This window comes from Rhinolophus sinicus, linkage group LG01 (genome assembly GCF_036562045.2).
Source record: "Rhinolophus sinicus isolate RSC01 linkage group LG01, ASM3656204v1, whole genome shotgun sequence".
Lineage (NCBI taxonomy): Eukaryota > Metazoa > Chordata > Mammalia > Chiroptera > Rhinolophidae > Rhinolophus > Rhinolophus sinicus.
In genome coordinates, this window is record NC_133751.1 from 78,217,955 (window position 1) to 78,236,341 (window position 18,387).

The window sequence follows — 18,387 nt, forward strand, 5'->3', positions numbered from 1 at the left end:
TATACTAGTTTAGAGTTTTAATAACTATCCAGATATCATGAGTTTATACTTTGGGGAAAATAGAGAGGTGCCCTTTTTGAAAACGGGGTAGATTATCTTAATATTTTGTGTCCCTACTAATGTAAGTATACATGAATATTTGTTAAGGTAAATAATTCATTGATACTGAGTCTAAGCCACTCATAGGTAAAAAGATAAAAACTAATTAGTGTGAGAAAAGAATATAAATTCTTCCGTAGAGGCCATCAATGTTCTTTTATACGATACTCATTTTACAAAAGACTCAGCACCTATACCCAACTCTTACTTTTGCTAAATCTCAGTTGTTGTCCTACAAGTTTGAGCTGGACATCTTTTTAGATTAAAACTAGCGTCATATAACAGATTACCCCAAAACTTATTGGTTTAAACTTATTTTGCTCATGAATCTGCAGTCTGTGCAGGGTTCACTTGGAGATAGCTTGTTTTTGTTCTACTTGGAGTTAGCTAGGTTGTCTTGGCGGCTGGGGCTTGGAATCACCTTAAAAGCTCACTCACTTACCTTGATACCTGTGCTGGGAAGACTTCAAATATATTGGTGCAAGTCTACTTCTTTTTGACCTTTCTGTGTGATCTTTCTACCATAGTGGCTTCAGGGTATCCAAGATTGTTTTACTTGTTGGCTCAGGGCTCCCAAGGTGTGTGTGTCTGTTAGTACATGCAGACCCACAGAAAAGTCCTGAGACTGAAAATCTATCTCTACACGAGGGCAGGGAAAAACGGAAGAAAGAGGCTGGCCACTCCAGCCTGGCAAGCAACACAGGCTATTGAGTAAACTTAAATGTGAGGCACGTCTTGGGTGGCTGCAAGATGAAGTGGATTTCCTGAGTCACTTGACAGGTGACAAAGAATTACATAAGGTAAAAGGGGGCAGTAGTCATGGGTACTAGTAAGTGAATGCTACCAGGTATGGGAAGTTACTTGGCATGCTTGACCAGGTCAGGACAACAGCCTATTTCAGGAACCACCACATAGCCAGAGGCAGGGGAGGGGTGCTGATTTACTATGTCAGAATGAACATGGACTACATCAGACAGTCTTTAAGGTGAGGTTGACGGTAAGCAATCTCCTTTCTGACCTGGTCCAGCTCTTGAGTCATACATTGGTCACGTCATGGAACAATCTCTCCTCCACAGTACAGAGAGACAGAGAGTGAAGGAAAAAAGGGGAAGGAAGGGAGAATACACAAGCATGTGAGAGCTAGGCAGAAGCTGTATTGCCTTTGACCGTATGATCTAGTTTTGGAAGTCCAAGCTGTGGCCACATTCAAGGGGAAGGAGCATAGACCACGCCTGATGTTGGAGCACTATCAGTGTTACTTTGTAAAAAGACTATTTGGGAGGTGGATTATTGGTGTGGCCATCTTTGAAAAATACAGTATGCCATAGCATGTAGGCTAAATAACCTGCTCACAAAGGATTCATGGGTATGAACAGCCTGAAGCCTTTGCCTTACTGCCTGAAGAAGTATCTATTGTTCCCTAATTAAAAATATGAAGGAAATGGTTGATTTAGAGATAACATTACAGATGAAGAATTATAAACAGGTACCTTTTTATGTAAAATAGATATGAGTAATACATTACTGGTGTCTAGGAGGATTAACTCAGAGGTGCTAGTGAAATAAAAGAGTTGAGATACTTTTTCTTCATGTTTATTCTATCCTTCAGACTTATGTTTTACTCTCATGAAATCGTTTTATGGATTATTCTGGTTATAGTTGATATAGTACAGTGCTTATTATATGTTATATTTTATAGGCTGAACTTGATGCTTAACCATTATTTATAACTTTCTCTTAATATGAAAGTTAAGGTACTAAGTTCTAAACAAATGATTTCAAACTTGTGGCTCTGATGGATCATTCATTCGTTTATTCAGCATGTCATGAGCCATACATATTGGAGATGTAAAGGTGATTAAGTCAGGGCCTTCTTTAAGGACCTACACAGTTTGGAGAAGATAGACATGTAGACAAATAATTATAATATGATATGTGTAATATAAATAATGTACCAAATACATTCACAGAGAAAGGAATGCCTTGGTGTGGGAGTGATGGTTGTGTGGATAGGAGAATAATTTTCGGCAGAATCTGAAGTATTTCACATGGGAGAAGTAGAGAGGGCATTCTAGATTGAGAGAGTAGTATAAACAAAGGTCTAGAGATATAAAATTATATGACATGTTTGAAGAAGATTGAGTAAACTCAGTGTGGCGGGGTATAGAGCTTGTGATATGTAAATGATGGGAAAGAGCTTAAATTAAGTTTTATCTATAAATAATGGGTGCCATTGTTGTATTTTAATTATTGTAGCCATAATTAGAATTGTATATTAGAGGACCGTGGATAGCATTTGAAAGATTAGAAGGGTAAGAGACTATAGGTAAGAGAATAGTTGTGAAGCTATTGTGATACTTCATTTATCTACCTTTATACTGAATGAGGAGTTTCTTTTTTAAATAAAATTATATATAACTACCTATAAATTAAGTATTGAGTTTAAAACTTTTAAAGCTAATAGTAAAATATTAATACAGGGTTCTGTTTGCTGGTTCAGCTCTTATTTATATTTTAATTAAACTGATTATTTTCTCATTCTGGTTTCAGATAACAAAGATGTTTAATGCAAAATCACAGGATGTTTGTGTTAAATCATCACTATCCAAACTCAGAAGCTCAGAACGGTGGGACCTCCCTTTGCAGGGGGTAAATAAAAACTAATTTCTTTTAAGTACATAGTATTATTTGGTATATTTAAAATATTTTAGTAAAACAGTTTTTATTTTCTTATATATCCTTTTATGGATTTGCTTGTGTTACTTATTTGTAGGTTTAAATTAGTTTATATCTGGCATATGTTGAACTGATTCTTTGAGGTTGGTGTCTTCTTCAGTTTAAATCTAAGTGTACCTTATGCATGTTATTTTCTTCATGAAATTTAAATCTCATTATTAAATAAATTATTTAAATTTGTGAGAATATTAAGCTTATTAGAATCATTTGCCCCTCTTTTTTTTTTTTTGTAAATTTGAGAGGTGTATGTTCAAGGGTAACATAACGTAAGACAACTGTTTTTCAGAAGATATTCTGTTTATGAATCTGGATTTTAATTTTATCACTATTAAACATTATAGAGATCTCATGAATAAGGCTTAATTAAGATAGCACTTTTTAAGTACTTTTTTTTTTTTTAAAGATTTTTATTGGGGAAGGGGAACAGGACTTTATGGGGAACAATGTGTATTTCTAGGACTTTTTATTGGGGAATAGTAATATGTTTTTCCCAGGACTCATCAGCTTCATCCAAGTCAAGTTGTTGTCCTTTCAATCTAGTTGCAGAGGGCACAGCTCGCTGGCTCACTTGGGAATCTAACCGGCAACCCTGTTGCCCAGAGCGCGCGCTCTAACCAACTGAGCCACCTGTCCTCCCTAAGTACTTTTTTTCTTGCTTTGCACAACTCATGGTCAGTTTTTTAAAATAGAATTTTTCTCAGATTTTTCAGTTTATCCATTTGATGTTATATGAGTCCATTAGGTCTAACATAATAATATACCACTGACTATGTGGCTTAAAAATTTATTTTCTCACAATTCTGCAAGCTGGAAGTCCAAGATCAAGGTGTCAACAGGTCTGGTTTCTCTAAGGCCTCTCTCTGTGTCTTACAGATGGCTGTCTTCTTGCTGTGTCCTCATATGGCCTTTTTTCTGTGCCCCATCCCCATCCGTGGTGTTTCTTTCTGTTCTTACAAGGACACAAGTCCTGTTAGATTAGGACCTTGCCCTTATGACCTCATTTAACCTGAATTACCTCTCTATCTCCACGTACAGTCATATTGGTGGTTAGGAGGACATCAACATATGAATTTGGTGGAGGGGAGGGGACAAAATAACATTAGTATTTTAAGATAACAAATTTTAAGTCACCTTGAATATATGTGTTTCTATGTTGCAGACAAGAAAAATTAACTATTTATTATAACTTGTTCTCAGAGGAAAGATTTGTCATTAGTATTAGTTGCTTTAACATTATTTAAAAATTTAATTATTAAATAATTCATTTTTTTTAATGCAAGGTACAAAAAAGGGAAATAATAAATGGGACCAGATGACTTCTGTTGACATAAAAATAAAAAATATTTATATAAGTTTAGAAAATTTGGGCTGTATAGAAAGGGACAACAAGATGAAGCAAAGAATCCTTCCCTCTCCTTTTCCTAAAGGCAACTAACAGTTTTTTTTTTTCATTCCTTTCAAAGAAAAAACAAATGTATATGTGCTTATATTATTTTGATTATTTTTTTGATTGTTGCACAGAAGGGATCATGAAATACATATTGTTCTGTGCTTTACTCTTTTAAGTTAATATACCTTAAAGTTTTTTGTTTTGACACATTTAGATCTGCCTCTTTAATTTTTGATGGTTTTGTAGCACTCCAAAGATATACTGTATACTATAATTTATTTACTTAATGCACTCAGACAGTTTGGTTGTTTCCAGAGTTTTGTAATAGAAGCAGTGTTTCAGTGAACATCATTTTTTACATACAGGGAATCAATTTTGAGTAGGTCTAAGGGAGTTTGTGTATTAAGTTTTAATAGATACTGCGAAAATTTGCTCCAAATTATATTGTCATCGATGAGATCTCCCATTTTTGTACAAACTTACTAGCACTGGGTGTTATCACACAGTATAATTGTTGCCAATTTAATAGGAAGAAAAAAGATATTATTTTAATAAAATTTTGTCTCTTTGCATTTATATATTTTTCTTTATGTTTGAATATTGAATTTATTATAGAGTAAAAATTATATATATTATATATAGTTGGCCCTTCCATATTCATGGGTTCCACATCCATAGGTTCAATCAATTGCAGATGGAAAATATTCAGAAAAAAATGTTATGCTATTACTGACATGTACTATAGTTAGTACTCTTATCACTTAGGCAATTACAAGGGTTTTTGGAGCTCTGTGCCAGGAATTGGGGAGATGTGTGTGTGTATATATATATATATATATATATATATATATATATGTATGTATGTATGTATATGTATATATATATATGTGTGTATAGATATATATCTATATCTATACACATATATATGTATACATATGTATATATGTATGTGTGTATGTGTGTGTGTGTATATATATATATATATATATATATATATATATATATATAATTTTTTTTCCCTAATGTTTAACACTCATCAAGATTCATCCATGTGTAACATGTCAGAATTTTCTTCCTTTTTAAGGCCAGATAGTATTTCATTTTATTTCATCATATATATATATCACATTTTGTTTTTCCATTCATTTGTTGATGGGACATGTGAATTGCTTATAACTTTTAGCTTTTGTGAACAAATGCTGCTGTGACCATGGGTGTATAAATATCTCTTCAAGAAAGACAGTGTTTTAAACTTACTATGTATGTAATCATCATACATCCTTGTGAGATAGCTACTATTATTATATCCATTTTCAGATAAGGAGACTGATACATAGAAATAAAATAAATAGTTTATTTATCTAGATTCACAGTGTGTATTAAATAAATTAATTTCAACTTTTGTTTCTAGTCAGATTAAATCTATACTGTTAGTAAAATGTCCGACTCTTTCGTAAAATTTTCCATGCATCAATTCATGAGAAACCAATTGTAATTGTAATGCATTCAAATTGTTATTAGTTTGGTGCAAAATAATTGTGGTTTAAAAGGTTAAAAATAATTGCAAAAACCGCAGTTACTTTTGTACCTACCTAATATAAATGCAGCTAATTAAGAATCACAGGCATTATGTAACTTGACATGTAATAATTTTTATTATTTCCTTTAGACACATTAAAAAATTTTTATAGTTATGTAAGCTTTAGAATCTCAAAAAGTTGATTACCTGACAAAAATTGCCTTGAAATTTTAAAATCTATTCCTACTATTATTGCACTAGCAAAAGAGGCACATGTTTTGTAGATTGTATTTTTCCCCCTCTGTGAACTACTATTAATTTGGCTGTTTATTTCGAATTTCTAAATAAAATGAAAATTTAAGTGCATCTTCATTGTCATATTGCTATGATTATTATTAAAATTCCATTTGTTTTTCCTAGTGGGACAGAAGCCTAAGAAACAAGGTCTTCTCTCTAGACCATAAAAGTAAAAAAGGTGTCCGTGGGCGTCCTGTCACTTCTAACACATCACCAGAAAGGTAAGATACATGTGTATGTGACGTAGGATGGGCTCATACTATGTGTAAATAGTGTGACCATGGGTGATTCATTATTCTCTTTAGGTCTCAATTACCACAACTTTTAAAATGTAAGGATTAACTTCTGTGGCCTCTAAGGTTCCTTCCAAACTCTAACCTTCTGTGATTCTGTCATCTTAACTCCTTGTATTTGTGAGTTTGGAACATCTTGATAAGATTTAGCTGATAATGCAAGAGTTACATATAGACATTATAACGCTTGATTTATCATTTGTGGTCTGCAGTCAAAAACATGCTCCATTTAGCAGCTGTGTTCCTGTAGTCATGTATTAATGCATTATGGTTATACTGGAATTAAATATTCGGGGGATTCAGATTGTAGTTATCAGAAGGAACTTAAGAGCATTTCAGGTTTGGACATCAGTAAATGATTAGAAAGTTGTTATTTTACAAAAGGGTGTTGAAATTTTGAATTTTCTTTTAGAATAGTAATGAATAAAAAGTGACAACAGCAAGGTAAACTTTACCGTTGTTGGGAGATCACACAAAATAGAAGACCAATTCTTGGATTTATGTCAGAGTACTTTATTAGCTACTTACCGTATTTTGCCATGTATAATGTGCACTTTTTTGCCCAAATTTGTGAGAGAAAAATAAGGATACGCATTATACATGGGTACTGAAAAATTAAAACAAAAGATTTTTTTCCGTGAAAGTTTGGGCCAAAAATGTGGGTGCACATTATACACGGGAGCACATTGTAAACAGCAAAATACGGTAGTCGTCTTGTCTGTAGGAAATATAAAAATGTATCTGTGACTCCACAGAAGTTTATATACCTCCTGACCGTCTACCATACAAGGGATAAATTGTAAAGGTGAATAGGGCAGTTCTATAGATGCAGTGATTTTGCTTTGAGCCTCAGAATAGCCACGAACTCAACTTATAGACTTGGTTTTTCCAAAGATTGCTATGATTATATCAAAAGTTATATTTGATCTGAGAGATGGAGTGATAGAAGTAGCGGAATCATTTTTTTTTTAATTAAAAAAGTAAGGGGGGTGGGGGGTGGGGGGTGGGAGATGTGGGTAAGGGGGATCGAATATATGGTGATGGAAGGAGAACTGACTCTGGGTGATGAACACACAACGGGATTTATAGATGATGTAATACAGAATTGTACACCTGAAATCTATGTAATTTTACTAACAACTGTCACCTCAATAAATTTAATAAATATCTTTATAAAAAAAAAAAAAAAAAAAAAAAAAAAAAAACATTTTTCTGAGGGTTTGCATACATAAGGTTGTTTTATTTTATGGGAGAAATATCCTAAAAACCCTGCATACTTCAAAATTTATTTCATTCAAGTCTCATTTTCCCATAAGAGTTCTTGGAAAGTGGTGGGAACAGGTTCTTTGAGCATGTCAATCTATGATTATTGTAACGTATTATTCCTTTAATATTACCTTTTAATTTCCAGGCATTATCTCTAATATCTAATATTTTCCAGTTTGTTATTTCCAAAATTATTGGCCTAGCATAAAGTGGCAATTGTTTAGCTTTCCTTATAGAGTTTACCACATCTGACTTCTGTTCCAAAGATACTGATTTTCAGGCATGTTATTTGCATTAGGACTATGATGTCCACTTAATGACATTATTAGAGGACAAAAGAAGATTTTAAAATTTAGTAGCAGTGGATATTGAAATAAAAGCACAGCAGTGATTAAAATTATCGTGTTTTTAAAACACAGAAAGAACACTGTTGTTAACATGGTCCTGACAAAGGAAGGTGGATGATTCTTTTTATTGGTCTAAGTAATGCAACCAGTAGGCAATAGTGTAAGCAGCTTTATAGTTTACTCAGCTAGCCAGCTTTGGAATAATACATGATTTTTGACATATTTTTTAAATTTGGAGGGCTTTGTATTATTTCAAAAGTTGTGCCTGGAGTAATACTTTATTACTTATTAATAGCTATATTGCATTAATTTAAATTCACAAAGTTAAAATGTTCATAAGATGCTTCTACACTGTGTTTTTGAGGAAATGTGCTTGCATATTTAAAAGTGGGATTTTTTTTGAATAATATCTAATGTATGATTGGGAGGACCTGACCAAATCCTAGTGACATAAGCTTAGAAAAGACACTGTACTTTAAACCGGTTTTTCTCTAGCTTTACTAAAGGTTCTGGAGCTTTTGATTCTTAACCATTTTCTACATCTTCTACCTACTAGTTTCAGATGGGTGAAATGTTTGGGATGGTTAGAATGTCTGGAAACAGAGGTGGGATAGAACATGATGAGTTGCTTGAATGAAATTTGGTTGTGAGAGTTAAATTAATAGGCAGAGTTAGGAAGTGACTTTATTAAAAAAAGTAAATAGGGATGGGAAATTGTCACATATTTGTTTCATGGTACAAGGGGCATGTGTTCATATTTTTGTAAAATTCTCTTGGGTGGATCGAGTATTTTTAGACAAGTACCAATTTGGCTTGCTTATTCTCCTGGAATTTTTTTCCCCCTCTATTGATACCATTTTCACTACCAATGAGCTTATAGAATTTGTACTTATGGACTTAGTTTTCTGGTAACATAACGTTCTTATCAAGTCGCTATTCTTCCTACCCCACTAATTATTCCTTTTGGAATATCAATAATAGAATCCATGACTCATATTATCAGGCTGGATCTGAATACCCTCTGTAATTATGGCAGCTAACATCTATCGAGTGCTTATATGCCAGGCAGTAGGTTAAACCTGAATTATCTCAATTTTCACAAGTCTGTGAGATATAAATAGTATTGGCCTTACTTCACAGAAGAGGACATTTAGTTCTAATTCATTATAATGTGGAGGAATATTGTTAGTATGTCTATGGAAAAGCTATTTTAATATTACTAGATTTAATTTTTTGTTTTAATCACTTGTATTACTGAGTTCTGCTAGACTATCTGAACCATTTCATAAATTGCTAGTCTGTACAGGGAAGTAAAAGCAAAAAAAAAAAGAAATATATCTGGAGAGGAGAAAAAAATCCCTTTATAGTTGCATTACTTTAGAACCTCCAATCCTATCTGCTGTGTTTGATCTCATTTTTGAAGATCGCAGTACCTTTCAGTGTCCTAAAAAAAATTAACAGTTGTTGCAATGTAACTTACATGCTTTAAAATTCATCCATTTAAGTCTATAATATTAGTACATTTACAGAGTTGCACAACCATCACCACAATCTAAACTTTTGAACATTTCCTTCCTCCCTCTCCTCCCCACAAAACTGTATGTAGTCTCACTTATAGCCCAAGGCAACCACTAATCTTTTAGTGGTCTATAGATTTGGGTTTTTTGGGTATTATGAATGAAATCATACAATATGCTGTTTTGTATCTAGCTTCTTTCACTGAGATAATGTTTTTGAGGTTGATGTTGTAGCATGTATTAGTATTTTGTTTTTGTTGCTGAATAACATTCCATTGTATGGGTATTTGTTCTTTATCCATTCACTAGTTAATGGACATTTAGGTTGTTTGTACTTTTTGGCTATTGTAAATAATATTGCCATAAACATTCCTGTTCAAGTTTTTGTGTGGATCAATGTTTTAATTTCTCTTGGGATTGGAATTAAAATGCTAAACTGTTTTCCAAAACAGCTCTACCATTCTACATTCTCATTGGCAATATGTGAGGTTTCCACTTTTTCCACATACTTATCAATACTTATTTTCCCTGGTTCCTTCCCTTTCTGTCTTCCATAGATGTCCTGCTGGATGTGAAACAGTATCTTGTTGTGGTTTTGACACGAATTTCCTAATGATGTCGAGTATTTTTTCATGTGCTTTTTGGTCATTTGTGTATCCTCTTTGGAGATATGTCTATTTATAGCTGTTGCCCATTTAAAAATTATATTGTTTATCTTTCTGTTGTTGAGTTGTAAGAGTCCTTTATATGAAGTGTGATCAAACAATACGGTGAATGTTTAAATAAAAAAAAAAATTTGTTACAGTAAAAGACACATTGCCATTAATCCTCCTTAAAATACTCCCCCTCTCTTCAAAAACACTTATCCCATTGTTCCTGCCACTTTCTGAAGCAGTTCTGGAAGTCCTCTTTGGTGAGTGTCTTTAGTTGTGCTGTCATGGCTGCCTTGATGTCCTGAATCATTTTGACTTTGGGGAAGAGCCAGAAGTGACATGGTGCCAGAGCCGGTGAATAAGGTGGATAAGGACACACTGTAATGTTTTTATTTGACAGAAATTGCCGTACCAGAAGCAGTGTGTGACACAGAGTGTTGTCATGATGGAGGATGATTTACAGTACACTTTAAAACACACTTTCTCTCAACTGTAGCTCACACCTGACTGACTGCACTGAACAAGTGGAAACTTGTCACACACTGTTACTAAGGTTTGACATGCTGCTTCCTGTATTGAAGGTCCCTGCTGTTCAGTTGGATGGCACTCGGCAGCAGCATTCTCCGTATTTTGTGATCACAACAGAAAGGCTCCGTGTCATACATCGCTTTTGGTATGGCAATTTCTGTCAAATAAAAACATTACAGTGTGTCTATATTCACCTTATTTACTGTATCTGGTACCGTGCAACTTCTGGCTCTTCCCCAAAGTCAAAAGGACCATGAAAAGTAAACATTTTGAACCGATTCAGGACATAGAGTCCATCAGGCCATAGAGGCCGCCACGACAGCACAACTAAAGACACTCACAGAAGAGGACTTAATAGAACTGCCTCATAAAGTGGCAAAAATTATGGGATAAGTGTGTTCAAAGTGAAGGGGAGTATTTTGAGGGGTATTAATGACAATGTGTCTTTTACTGTAATAATTTTTTTATTCAAACATTTACTGATTTTTTTAATCACACCTCAAGTATTCTCATACTAGTTCTTATCAAATATATGATTTGCAAATACTTTCTCTCATTCAGCTTTTCACTTCTTGATGATGTCCTTTGAAGCTTAGAAGTTTTTCTCATTTTGAAGTCCGACTTATCTATTTTTCTTTTGTTGTTGTGCTTTTGTTATCATATCTTAAGAATCTGTCGCCTAATCTGAGGTCACTCCTGTGTTTCTTCTAAGTGTTTTATAGTTCTAGCTCTTAGATTTGTGTCTTTTATCCATTTTGAGATATGCACTTAAATTTACTGAAACTTTGTTGTAAGTTTTGAAATTGGGAAGTCTTCCAAGCTTGTTATATTTTTCAAGACGTTTTTGGTTGTTCTGGATTTCTTGCATTTTCAGTTGAAATTTAGAATCAGGTTGTCAATGTTAACAAAAAAGGCAAGAAAGATGTGATAGAGGATGTGTTGAATGTGTAGACCACTTTGGGGAGTATTGCCATTTTGCAATATTAGGTCTTCCAATTCACGAACATGAGGTGTCTTGAGGTCCTCTTTAATAATCTGTAAACAGTGTTTTGTAGTCTTCAGTGTCTTAGACTTTTTTGTTATATTTATCCTGAAGTATTTTCTTCTTTCTGATGCTGTTGTGAATGGAATTGTTGTCTTAATTTTATTTTCAGACCGGTCATTGCTAGTGTATGGAAATTCAGCTGATTTATGTATGTTGACCTTATACTCTATGACCTTATTTAAGTCTTACTAGTTCTAAAATTTTTAGTAAGATTCCTTGGAATTTTGTATATTTAAGATCATGTCATCTGCAAATAAAGGCAGTTTGACTTCTTCCTTTCCAACTAGATGCCTTTAATTTGTTTTCCTTGCCTAATTGTTCTGGCTAGAACAGTGAGTACAATGTGAAATAGATGTGTGAGAGTAGACATCTTTGTTTTGTTTTGTTCCCACTCGCAGAGGGAAAGCATCAGTCTTTTTACCATTAAGTATGAAGTTAGCTATAGGTTTTTCATAGATGCCCGGCTATGTTTGTGTCCCCTAAAAATTCATGTGTTGAAATCTTAGTGCCCAATGTGGTGGTATTTGGAGGTGGGGTCGTTGGGGAGGTGTTTAAATCATGGGGATGGAGCCCTCATGAATGGGATTAGTGCCCTTATAAAAGAGACCCCACAGAGCTTCCTAGTCCCATGTGAGTCCCACGTAGAGTAGAAGTTGGCAGTCTACACCTCCGTAGGAGGCCTTCACTAGTATCCGACCACGTTGCCTGGTACCCTGAACTTGGACTTCTCAGCTTCCAGACTGTGAGAAGTCAATACTTGTTTATAAGCTGCCCAGTCTATGGTATTTTATTATAGCAATAGAACAACACTGCCTACGACTGAACTGCCAAGACATGCCCTTTTAAATGTTGAGTAAGTTAACCTTCTATTTCTAATTTGTTGGAGGCTTTTTATCAGGCATGTGTGTTGGATTTTTGTCAAATGCCTTTTCTGCGTTTGTATCATGTAATTTGTATTCTTTATTAAAATAATGTATTACATAAATTGATTTTTAGATTTTAAACAAACTTTTCATTCCTGGGATAAATCCCACTGAATCTGATTTATAATCTCTTGTGTGTCGCTAAATTCAATTTACTAAGATTTTGTTAAGGATGTTTATGTTTGTATTCAGAAGGGAAATTTGTCCGTAGTTTTCTTATGTTGTCTTTGTCTGGCTTTGGTATAATACTGGCTTTATAGAATGAGTTGGAAAATGTCCTCTTTCTTTGTTTTCTGTTTGGAGATGTTTGGAGGATTGGTATTAATTCATCTTTAACTGTTTGGTAAAATTCACCAGTGAAGCCATCTGGTCATTAGCCTTGTGTGTGTGTGTGTGTGTGTGTGTGTGTGTGAAGTTTTCAAATTACATATTCAAATTTTTTCTTGTTATAGCTGTATTCAGATTTTCTATTTTTTTATGAGTCAGTTTCGGTAGTTTGTGTTTTTCTAGAAATTTATGCTATCCAATTTGCTAGCATACATTTGTTCATAGTATTCCCTTCTAATTCATTTCTGTAATATTGTTAGTGATGACCATTTTTTCATTTCTGATTTTAGTGATTTGAGTCTCCACTTTTTTGTGTTCAGTCTACCTAAAGATGTTATTTTTGTTGATCTTTTGAAAAAAACCAACTTTCGGTTTAATTAATTTTCTCTATTGGTTTTCTATATTCTATTTTATTTGCACTAAAAAGAAAATCTTATTTTCTTTGTTCTACTTGTTTTGGACATAATTTGTGCTTTTTCTAATTTATTAAGGTGGATGGTTAGGTTATTGATTTGAGATCTGTCTTTTCTAATAGACGCATTTACAGTTAAATGTTTTTTCATAGCACTCTGCTGTTAGCTGCATTTCATTAATTCTCTTTAATCTCAAAGGTATTTTCTAATTTCTTTCTTTTTTTCCTGGATTTTAGTCTTGTCTCCACTACTTGACTCACTGGGTGGCTTTAGATAAGTTCTGAAGCCTCTTCAAGCCTCTGTTACCCCATCTTTAAAATGGGTTTTGGTTGTTGTAAGGATTAAGTGAGATAAGTTCCTGAAGCATTTAGCACAATGCCTGGCACAAAGTGGAAGTGTTCAGTAAACTCTATTGTTATTATTGATGTTGTTATTATTCTGCTGGCTACAGGAAGTCACCTAAGCAGTACCGATTTTGTCTTTTAAATTATCCAGTCCTAAAGGGTCCCTCCATGTGATAACTTAACGTAGGTTGGGTCTCTGAACTGGGTTCAGAGACAAAGGTTTATGGGAATTATTAGAGTTTTCCCGTTTGGGAAAGTTTCCAGCTAGAGTTTATCCAAAACTGTATTTATTATCTTACGTCAAAAAGGGCTCTGCTTGTCATGACTAGGCTTAGTGGAACATCCCAAAGAAACTGGAAGGAGGCAGGGGCTGTTTACAAAAGCACACATCAAGAGGAATATTACTTCTTTGCTGCCACTGCCCTTCCTTTTCCGCCTGCATGACTGCAGCGGCCTGCGTGTCCCCCTGAGGTCTGCTCCCCACATGGTTGGCGGAGTGATGTTTTTCAAATGTAAATCAGATCAGCGACTCTTCTGTTTAAATCTTTACAGTGGTCTCCTATTACATTTATCTTTACTAAGTTTTATGTACACTTATTCCATCAGTTATTGAGAGAGGTGTACAAATGTGGATTTGTCTATTTCTGCTATTCTGTAAATTAAAAAAATTTTTTTGTTTTAGATATTTTGAAGCTATGTTATTAGATGCCTACAAATTTAGAACTCATAAATCTTCCTGGGGGTATCTACCCTTTTGTCATTCTTTAATATGCTTCTTTTTCATTCATCCATTTATTTATTTATTAGTTTCAGGTGCACAAAACAAAGTAATAGTTAGACATTTATCATTTATATCCCCCACACTGTGTCAGTCCCCCTCCCCCATCCACTATCCCTCTGACATCGCACACAGCCATTACATTTCCTATTCCTAATGCTGTACTCCGCTTCTTGTAACAATATACGTATATATATACACATATATACGTATACATATACATACATATACATATGTATATATATGTCATACATATACATATATGTATGTATGTATAAATTTGTAGTTGACATTCATTATTATCCTTCTTTGTCTTTAGAAATTCTTTGTATCTTAGAGCCACAGTTCCTAAACTGTACTGAGGTGCTTGGAGGCACTGCATACTTACAGAGCAGTTTGGGATATTTTACATTTTCAAGGGAAAGCTATTGACATCTGTTAGATGCCATGTGAGCTACATGGAGGTAGTTCACAGTTTCAGATTCGATCACACTTGTATTAGGATCCTATTGCTGCATAATAAATTATCCCATCACAAGTGAAAAACATTTTGGGAAGAGAGAATGAACCCAGCAGAATATAGACACCGAGGTATGGGAATAAGGGAAAATCACAATATCGTAGCTCTGGTTGGGACTTTACAGATTGTGTATTTTCTAATTTCTGATATGATTTCTCCTTTGACCCATTTATTATTAAAATGTATTGTTTAGTTTCTGTATATTTTAAAATTTCAAATATTTTCTTCTGTTTTTAATTTTTAAAAACTGAGATATAAAGGACATATAACATTATATTAATTTGTTATACAACATAATGGTTTGATATTTGTGTATATTGGGAAATGATCACCACAGTAACTCTAGTTACCATCCATTACCACATATAGTTATGCACTTTTTTTGTGATGAGAACTTTAAGATTTACTTTCTTAGAAGCGTTCAAACATACAATATAGTATTAACTATAGTTACCATGCTGCACATTACATCCCCTGACTTATTTGTGTGTTGTTAATTGTTATATGAATTCCATTGTGGTCTTAGAACATTTTGTATGATTTCACTTCTTGTAAGTAAATCATTTTATGGCATAGTGTATGGTCTTTCTTGAAGCATGTTTCATGTGTTGGAGAAGGATGTGTATTTTGTTGTTGGGGTGGAGTGTTCTGTGTTTGTTAGATTTAATCAGTTGAGAGCATTCTTTAAGCCTTCCGTAGCCTTGCTGATTTTCTATCCAGTTGTTTTATCCATTACTAAGATAGAACTATTGCTGAATTGTCCATTTTTCCCTTCTGTTTTGTCAGGTTTTGCTTAATGTATTTTTGTGGTCCTGTTATTAGGCATATGTGTATTTATAATTGATGTTTCTTCCTGATGAATTAACCTTTTTCTCAGAGCAATGTCCCTTATTGTCTGTACTAATGATTTCTTTTTTTTTTTTCTCTAAAGGCTATTTTATCTGGTACTAATGTAGCCAATCTAACTGTCTTATGGTTGCTGTTTGCCTGGTATACCTTTTTCCATTCTTTTACTTTGAACCTATGTATTTCTTTGAATCCCAAGTGTGTCTCTCGTTGAGAGCCTATGGTTGGATCTTGTCTTGTCTGTTTGGTCTGCTATAACAAAATACCGTAGACGAGGTGGCTTATAAACAACAAACATTTATTTTTCATAGTTCCAGAGGCAGGGAAGTCCAGGATCATGGCACTGGCAGATTTAGTGACTGCTGAGGGTTTCTGGTTCATAAATAGCCATCTTTTCTCTGTGTCATAGAACAGAAGGGTTCTCTCTGGAGCCTGTGAATCCCATTCATGATGCCTCATGACTGTGTCACCCCCCAAAGGCCCCTCCTCTTAATACCATCACTCAGGGGTAGGATATCAACATACGAATTTTTTTGGGAAACAAACATTTAGAACATAGTAGATATTGATTTTTTTTTCATCTACTCGGACAGTCTCTGCCTTTTGATTTGTTTGTTTAATCCTTTCACATCTCATGTGAATCAAAGTGTCTGCAGGGCTATGCTTCCTCTGAAGGCGTCAGGGAAGGATTGCTCCATGTCTCTCTCCCATCTTCTTCAGACATTACTTGTTTTTTAGATGCATCACTGCAGTCCTCTGTATTTACATGTTTTCATTGTGTGTCTTCACCTAATCTTCCCCCTGTGTATGTCTGTTTCTTTGTTTAATTCTCTGTTTTGTAAAGCCACCAGTCATAATGTATTAAGGCCTAACCTGTTGACCTGAGTTTAACATGGTTAGTGTAGAGACAATATTTCCAAATAAAGTAACACTTTGAGGTAATGGAGGTTAAGACTTTAGAATGTCTTTTTTGATTCAACCCATAACAGACCTTGAAATGGGAGAGAAATTGAGCCCTTTTGGGATCAGTATTTTGTTTTTTAAGGAAATGAACTTGCAATCTCTCAATTTCCTTTTTCTCATTGTTTATTACTTCTTAAAAATCTGTTTCTACCTCAGTGACATGTAAATGAGTATTTGTTGTTTTGTAATACCTTATTTTGTGTGTGTGTGTGTGTGTGTATTGGTTCTGGTTATAGAACTATTCAGGTTTGCTATTTATTCTCTTTAAAAAAAATCAACTTTATTGGTATATCATAGAACAACATGTATCAATTTTAATTATAAATTTTTATGATTTTTGCAGATGTATTTCTTTTTTTATTATGGTAAAACATAAAATTTATTATGGACATAACATAAAATTTACCATCTTAACCATTTTAAGTACATAGTTTAATGGTGTTAAAAACATTTATAGTGTTGTGCGAAGATTATCACCATCCATCTCGAGAGCTCTTTTTATCTTGTAATATGGAAACGAACCGTTAAACAATAACTCCCGATTTTCCCTTTATCCCTCAGCTCATAGCAACTACCATTCCACTTTCTATTATCTACGAATTTGACTGCTGTAACTGTATAAGTCATGTAAGTGGAATCATTCAGTAATTATCCTTTTGTAATTAGCTTATCTCACTTAGCATAAAGTCCCCAATGTTCATCCAGGTCGTGACATGTCAGAATTTCCTTTCTTTTTAGGCTGAGTTATTCCTCAGTTATTATTCATTGTATATTTGGGTTGCTTCTACGTTTTCGTTATTGTGAATAATGCTGCTATGAGCATGGGTGTACAAGTATTTTGTTGAGACCCTGCTTTCAACTCTTTGGGGTATATGCCCTGAAGTGGAATTGCTGGATCATTTAGCAATTCTATTTTTAATTTTTTGAGGGACCACCGTATTATTTTCCATAGCAGCTGCACCATCTTACATTGCCACCAACAGTGCACAAGGGTTCTATTTTCTGTACATCTTCGTCAACACTTGATAATTTTTTTCTTTGTTTTCAAGAATTCTTTTGTTTTTTGTTTTGCTTCTGTTTTTTTATTATTTTACAAATATTTTCTTTTTGTTTTTTAAAGATTTTATTGGGGAAGGGGAACAGGACTTTATTGGGGAACAATGGTCAAATTGTTGTCCTTTCAATCTTAGTTGTGGAGGGTGCTGTTCAGCTTCAAGTTGTTGTCCTTTCAGTCTTAGTTGTGGAGGGCGCAGCTCAGCTCCAGGTCCAGTTGCCGTTGCTAGTTGCAGGGGGCACAGCCCACCATCCCTTGCGGGACTCGAGGAATTGAACTGGCAACCTTATGGTTGAGAGCCTGTGCTCCAACCAACAACTGAGCCATCCGGGAGGCAGCTCAGCTCAAGGTGCCGTGTTCAATCTTAGTTGCAGGGGGCAGAGCCCACCATCCCTTGCGGGACTCGAGGAATTGAACTGGCAACCTTGTGGTTGAGAGCCCACTGGCCCATGTGGGAATCGAACCGGCAGCCTTCAGAGTTAGGAGCACGGAGCTTTAACCGCCTGAGCCACCGGGTCGGCCCCCTACC

General features: G+C 34.5%; 1 protein-coding gene across 7 annotated transcripts in view; it reads left to right on the forward strand.

Moving 5' to 3' along the window:
* The window catches only part of SENP7 (SUMO specific peptidase 7), a 115,601-nt gene that overhangs the window by 15,148 nt on the left and 82,066 nt on the right, over positions 1–18,387 (forward strand). For 6 of the 7 annotated variants that reach the window (XM_019711204.2, XM_074332590.1, XM_019711206.2 and 3 more), the window contains 2 exons: positions 2,650–2,748; positions 6,165–6,262. In XM_019711204.2, the coding sequence (XP_019566763.2) occupies positions 2,650–2,748; positions 6,165–6,262 (197 nt within the window). The remainder of the gene's footprint in view (positions 1–2,649; positions 2,749–6,164; positions 6,263–18,387) is intronic. The other variant, XM_074332581.1, reaches the window with a different exon arrangement.